This window comes from Manacus candei, unplaced genomic scaffold, assembly GCF_025592945.1.
Source record: "Manacus candei isolate 608988 ecotype Guabito, Panama unplaced genomic scaffold, ASM2559294v1 h1tg000071l, whole genome shotgun sequence".
NCBI lineage: Eukaryota > Metazoa > Chordata > Aves > Passeriformes > Pipridae > Manacus > Manacus candei.
In genome coordinates this window covers 6,295,032-6,301,183 of record NW_026138119.1, presented here as the reverse complement: position 1 = coordinate 6,301,183, position 6,152 = coordinate 6,295,032, and the positions used below count along the sequence as shown (strand labels likewise).

The 6,152-nt window shown below is 53.3% G+C and overlaps 1 protein-coding gene across 2 annotated transcripts; it reads left to right on the top strand.

Annotated features, from left to right (window-relative positions):
* Positions 1–6: 6 nt before the first annotated feature.
* NAIF1 (nuclear apoptosis inducing factor 1) lies at positions 7–4,535 on the top strand. Of its 2 annotated transcripts, XM_051808032.1 has the most exons (3): positions 13–1,119; positions 1,975–2,424; positions 2,982–4,535. In XM_051808032.1, exons 1-3 carry the CDS (start codon positions 609–611, stop codon positions 2,987–2,989), a joined length of 969 nt encoding a protein of 322 aa, XP_051663992.1. In that variant the 5' UTR covers positions 13–608; the 3' UTR covers positions 2,990–4,535. The 2 variants fall into 2 exon arrangements, with proteins under 2 accessions (XP_051663991.1, XP_051663992.1); XM_051808031.1 differs by lacking the exon at positions 2,982–4,535 and having other exon boundaries at positions 7–1,119; positions 1,975–2,438.
* Positions 4,536–6,152: the final 1,617 nt, after the last annotated feature.

Below are 6,152 nucleotides of genomic sequence, written 5' to 3'. Positions count from 1 at the left end.
GGGGGCAGTTTGAGTGTGACGGGCGTGGGGCGCGGCCGGTAGATTCCAGAGCAAGGGCGCGCTCTGCGTTGATGGATGGGAAACCCGCCCAATAGAATCTGATCAGGGAAACCCGCGGGCGGGCCCGGCCTCACGCAGGCCCAGTGCGCCGAGACCAGCAGCGGGGCGGGGCCGCGTAACGGGCGGGGTCACTAACCAATGATAGCGAGGCGCGGGAGGTGGGAGGCGGGCCTTCCGCGTGACGGGCAGGACCGCTAACCAATGACAACACAGCACTGGCGGGGGAAGGCGGGCACAACGCGTAACGGGCAGGCGCGCTGTCCAATGGGGCGCGGCGGGAAGGGGGGCCGATTCTGGAAGCCATTACGCCAGTGCCGCAGGGCCGCGGCCGTTCTGCGGGGCCGCCGGGCGGGCGCCGTACGCAATTTGCGTATCGCCGGCGGTGCCCGGGGGGAGCGGGGGGCACCGACCCCTGCGGGCCCTTAGGGGCCTCGGGGCCCCCCTGCCGTCCCCGTCCCCCCGGGGAGGGGGGGCCCTGCCACCCCTCGGCCCTGCCCGGCGCCCCCCGTGTCCCCCCCCTCCCGCGGTGTGACCCCCGGTGCCCCCACATGGCCATGGCGTCGCCGCCGGCCCCGCCGGCCAAGAAGCGTAAGATGAATTTCTCGGAGCGGGAGGTGGAGATCATCGTGGAGGAACTGGAGCGGGGCAAGCACCTCCTAGTGAACCACTTCAACGCGGGCGTGCCGCTGGCCGCCAAGGCCGCCGCCTGGCACGACATCCTGCGCCGCGTCAACGCCGTGGCCACCTGCCACCGCGAGCTGCCCGAGGTCAAGAAGAAGTGGTCCGACCTCAAGACCGAGGTGCGGCGCAAAGTGGCCCAGGTGCGGGCGGCCATGGAAGGGGGAGGCGAGGGGCAGAACGGCGGCGCCGGCACCACCGAGGGCGAAGACCCCGCGGGCGCCGCGGCCGCCCCGGTGATCCTGACCCCGATGCAGCAGCGCATCTGCAACCTGCTGGGAGAGGCCACCATCATCAGCCTGCCGAGCGGGGACTGCGGCGCGGGGGACGGCGGAGACATCCCCATCACTGCCTCGGCCACCACCGTCACCCTGACCCAGAGTGAGTGCTGGGCTGGAGGGGCACAAAGAGACCCTGAGCCCTGTGCGGGGGAAGAGTTGTAGAATGGTTTAGAAGGGTCATGAAAGATCATCCCGTTCCACCATGGGCAGGGACACCTTGGGCTAGATCAGGATGCTCCATCCTTGAACACCTCCAGGGGTAGAGCATCCACAGCTCTTCAGGGACACCTTCCACTAGACCAAGATGCTCCGTCTGGCCTGGCCATGAACATCTCCAGGGGTAGGGCATCTCTCTAGGCAGGGAGAAGCCCCAGCAAAAAGGAATCCTCACCACCTCTGATGAAATGCCATTCCCCAGTCTGCCCTTGTGCTGTAGGGGAGTGGCTGCAAGGCACATATGTGCTGAAAGTCAGCTTTGAGAGCTGTTCCTTAGAACCAAGGTTCCTTTGCACCTTAGAGATTTGTCAGTTCCTCTTTGGGGACGAAAAGAGGGAAACAACAAGGGGAAAAGCATCTCCAGGGCTGATTTCCCAGTGTGCAGCATCCCAAAGAGCAGCTGTCCTGCCCTGCTGGCAGGGGCCATTCTGGGTCTTGTCTTTGCCATTACGTCAGCCAGTTAATGCTGCTTGGAGAGATTGTTCTGAACTGGAGGTTAAGAAATGATTTTGTCTAGACAGATAAGGCATTCCCTATTCCTTTGGATTGTACAGCCTAGAAGGAAGCCCGACTGAGGGTGGAGTAGACTTAAATAAGTCGTTTTGTGCGTTTCTGGCCATTGTGTGTTATCTCACTGAACAGGCCGTATTCCTGTGATATCCACTGAATAGTCCTGTAGATAAAAAAAAAACCATATCACAGCTACCTCTGACCCCCCCTGTCTGCTCTTTGTTCTCAGTTCCTGCAGAGACAACCTACCACAGCCTGGAGGACGGGGTGGTGGAGTACTGCACCACGGAAGCCCCCGCCACAGTGACCACGGAGGCGCCCCTGGAGATGATGGCCCACCAGCACGAGGTGTCGGCCAAGCCCCAGGAGCTGAAGAGCCGCATCGCCCTCAACTCTGCCAAGCTCCTGCAGGAGCAGCGGGTGACCAACCTGCACGTGAAGGAGATCGCCCAGCACCTGGAGCAGCAGAACGACCTGCTGCAGATGATCCGCCGCTCCCAGGAGGTGCAGGCGTGCGCCCAGGAGCGGCAGGCGCAGGCCATGGAGGGCACGCAGGCGGCGCTGAGCGCCCTCATCCAGGTCCTCCGCCCCATGATCAAGGACTTCCGTCGATTTTTGCAGAGCAACACACCCAGCCCGCCAGTCACCGCCGAGCCCGGCCAGGCAGGGCAGCAGGATGGTATGAGCCAGTGAAAGGAACAGTGCTGGGAGGGGACCTTTAGGTTGATATTGGGAAAAAAGGGTTGTCAAGCCCTGGCACAAGCTGCCCGGGGCAGTGGTGGAGTCACTGTCCCCAAAGGGATTTGTGTGGATGTGGCACTTGGGGACACAGGTTAGTGGTGGATGTGGCAGTGCCAGGGGAACGGTTGGACTCGATGGTCTTAAAGGTCTTTTCCAACCTAAACAGTTCTATGATTTTATGGGACATCTGCCTTGCAAAAAAACCGCCCGTGCTGTCAGAGGACACGGGAGCAGGGGTGCTGGCTCTCTTCAGTGTGAATTGCTCCCTTGGAGCCTTGCTGAGCCTAAACAGCTTTCTCTGCTAATCTTATGCTAATCTGCCTTTTCAGACTCTCATACAGAGCCTTAGCAGGATGTGTAATAAATCAGCAACTTAGCATTGGTTGCTTTAGTTCCTCAAACAATAGGTTGGTTTAAAAAAGTTATTTTTTAATTCCTATTTGGAAAAAAGCTCCCCTAAGTATGACACCTCTCTCTTTCTCTTTCTCTCTCAAGATCTATAGCCTTTAAATGACTTCTGATGTGGAGAGTTTTGTCAGGATATCACAGTGCTGCAGCTGCCCAAGGTACAGTGATCATGAACTGTAGTGAATGCATTTCTGGCTCTTGCTGAAAGCATTTACTGGAAGCGTGGCACCGGATGTGGTAGAACCTTCTCTCTGCACTGAGAGCTACAGAATCTGCTCCTGCAGCATAACATCCACCCAGCCCCTGCAGACCAGCACCGAGCCTCCGTGCAGTCCAAATCCCACCCACGTCCCCTGAGGATATCAATGGGACTAAAATAGTCCTCATGTTTTATCTGCGTGCAGTTATGAAATTTTGCTGTCACCTTGGCAGATGAGATGAAAGTTTCATGTCTTGGTTACCAGGAACTGTCCTGGGACACATGTTGGAGCAATGTCTTTCCTGTCGCAGCGTTAAATACCCAAGGGACTGGATGAGTTTCACTCAGGGGGGTGTAAAAGGTGAAACTCCACCTCTGCCTCATCTGCATAGTTTGTCACCTCCAGAATACCTTAATCCATCAAAGTGGACCTGGACTACAGAGCTTCAGCCATGCAGGAATTCCCAACGTTTAGGAGTTTGTCAGCCACTGATTTGATGGACTGCATTTTGGGGCATTACTTGGTTCTGCTGGTGGAGGTGTTTGTTCTGTAGTGCCTGGGAGCTGGAAGTGAGTCCAGCTGTTCTGTGTTCATCTGCTGGCTGGCCTTGAGTGGTGGCATCCTGAGAAACAGAGCTGAGGTTCTCACTGTCCTATACCGTTATACAGGGTAAAATGACATCACAACCACTCTTCTCTGAGGTGTTCAGGCCTTAGAGCTCAGTCTTTAATGAGAAAGCTTAATTGCACAGGATGGTCAACATGATTCTCACAAACTTGCAGTGACTTCATAAACTTTTAGATTAAAGCTCCACTTGTACGTGCATGGAAGAAAAAAGAAAAAGAAGGAAGCATAATTCTTTCTCTCCCTGCACCTTGCAAAGTGTGTCACACTTAACGGGCTTGTTGCTTGCCAGGTATTACTTTTGAAATGGAACTTTTCCAGAGCTAGTATTTACTTGCTGTTAAGTCTCCTTTAGGGCTGATGAGGGAGTGGATTTGCACAATCAAATGAAACCTTTACACAGCCTTTAATGGGGGGAATGCTGATGGGGAACCCCTGGTTAGAGCAGGAGTGAAGAGGCCACTGCTGCCTGTCCCTGGGCCTTTACTCATCTCCTCTCATCTGCAAATCTGATGGGGGAGAAAAAGACAGCACAGTGAGAAGGGTTTGGTCCCTGGAAGAGTCCCAACCCCTTGGGACTGACACCTGAGCTGAGTCTGGGCAGATCAGCTGCCTTGTCCTGCCTTGTCTGCCATCTCGCCTCATGAGTAACACTTGCCTGACTCTTCCTCTCGGACTTTGTGGAATCAAATCAATTGCTCAATTGAAATTTATTTTTAAAGTGAGAACTATGTCATATGTGTTGGTTTACCTCATTTGTGTAATGACCTCTCCTTTACAAATACAGATTTTAATAAAAAAATACATTTTTGGTAAACAGGCTGTTTCAGTTCATTGGAGTGTGCCAGGGCAGAAATGGATTCATGACAAAAAGTTTGCAACACAGAATCCTTGCTGTGAAGGGGCCAAGGAGAGCTGTGAACGGCCACATGTCACACCAGCTTTTACTCTTGTTTTTGAACCTCCTGGCCTTGTATTTACATAATTATGGTCTTTTTCAAATAACAGCTTTTACAGCCCTACCTTGGAGCACGAGTTATTTCCCTGTGTCTGACGGATTACTGAAGTACAGTAATCTCCCAGCTGCTCAATGATGCCACAATAGCCTAAAATAATGATTGAAATACCAGCCTTTGGCTTTAAATTGCAGTGTGCTTTTTTTTTCAGTGACTAAGCATTTAAGCTGTGTTAGTTTCATAGGACTAAACCTGTTGCCATTGGAACCACCCATTTTTCTTGTCTTTTCAGGATAAATACAGAGCTTAGTCAAGCCGCCAGCATTCAGGTGCTTGTTCCACGTTCCCATTTTTATCCCATTAAAAGGACATGACAACATTTTAAACACAGGATGAGCACTGTGATGAGGGGCTTGGTTGTGGCTCATGACGAAGTCATCAAACTTGGGGAAGGAGAGAGAAAAGTGTCTTTTAAAAACCAGGAGGAACAGGTGAACAGGATAGTGACAGGGTGAGCAAGTACACAGGGCATTCAACTGAACAGGAACCAAGCAGAACTAAAGCTAAGGAGGGACATCTCTGGATGTTTGTCTGTGCTCCTCTGCTGTTCTTTTTGTACCTGGAGATTTGTATTCAGTATCCAGATTGGGAAGGAGCCACGCAGGGATGTTCTGTCACAGGGTACCTCGGAGGTGAGGGCAAGCAGCATCCTCCTGCATGCTGGGGACAAAGAAGTTTGGTGTAGGACTCTGGGTGTTCAGAGGATCGTCTTTGTGGCCATCAGAGGCAGCAGCCAAGCTGCCAGCAGCTCCCCCAGGAGCAAAACTCTGCTTGCAATGTGTCTCCAGCCCGGCTTTCCAGGAGATGGCACTGCACGACGGGATCCCGAGCTGTGGCACCGTCCCAAAAACCACGCTTGTCCTCCAGACCTTTTGGGATCCTGCTTGCTCCTCTCACTGAACAATCTTTTCAAGGCTGAGAGTCTGGAGAGGAAGAAATTCAACAGGCAGAGCTCAGCAATGAGGAACACGGGTATCCCTGGAAAAGTCAGGGTGCCTGGAATCATAAACTGGGTCCCTCTGCTTCAGGGAGAAAAAAGAGACGTCTCTTTTTGGGATGAGTTCTCTGCAGAACCAAATGGGCAAGGGCAAGGTTAAAAAAAACATATGAAGTCTTTAATTATAAGCAAAGGGACAGCTTTTAAGATTTTTTAGAAGGCCACACATAATTATGTCAGCATCCCACGAGAACAATGCACTGCCATTGCTACACTGCAGTTCTGGGAGCAGATCCCGGCCAAGGGACTGAATGATATCACCTGCACACTCACCCAAATTACCTTCACCTCCTCCAGCATGTTTTTAAAGTTTCTCAAGCCTGTTTTGGGAAAGCATCCTTCGGGGGATTCTTGTGGGTTTTTTCCTGCCATGTGAGAGGTTATGGCCAGCGGGCACTGTCAGCACAAGTGTGGTCGGGTT

Coding starts and splice junctions, on each gene's coding strand:
- NAIF1 (XM_051808031.1), top strand. CDS start 609: ATGGCCATGGCGTCGCCGCCGGCCCCGCCGGCCAAGAAGCGTAAGATG. Junction 1,120..1,974: donor CACCGTCACCCTGACCCAGA/GTGAGTGCTGGG, acceptor CTTTGTTCTCAG/TTCCTGCAGAGACAACCTAC.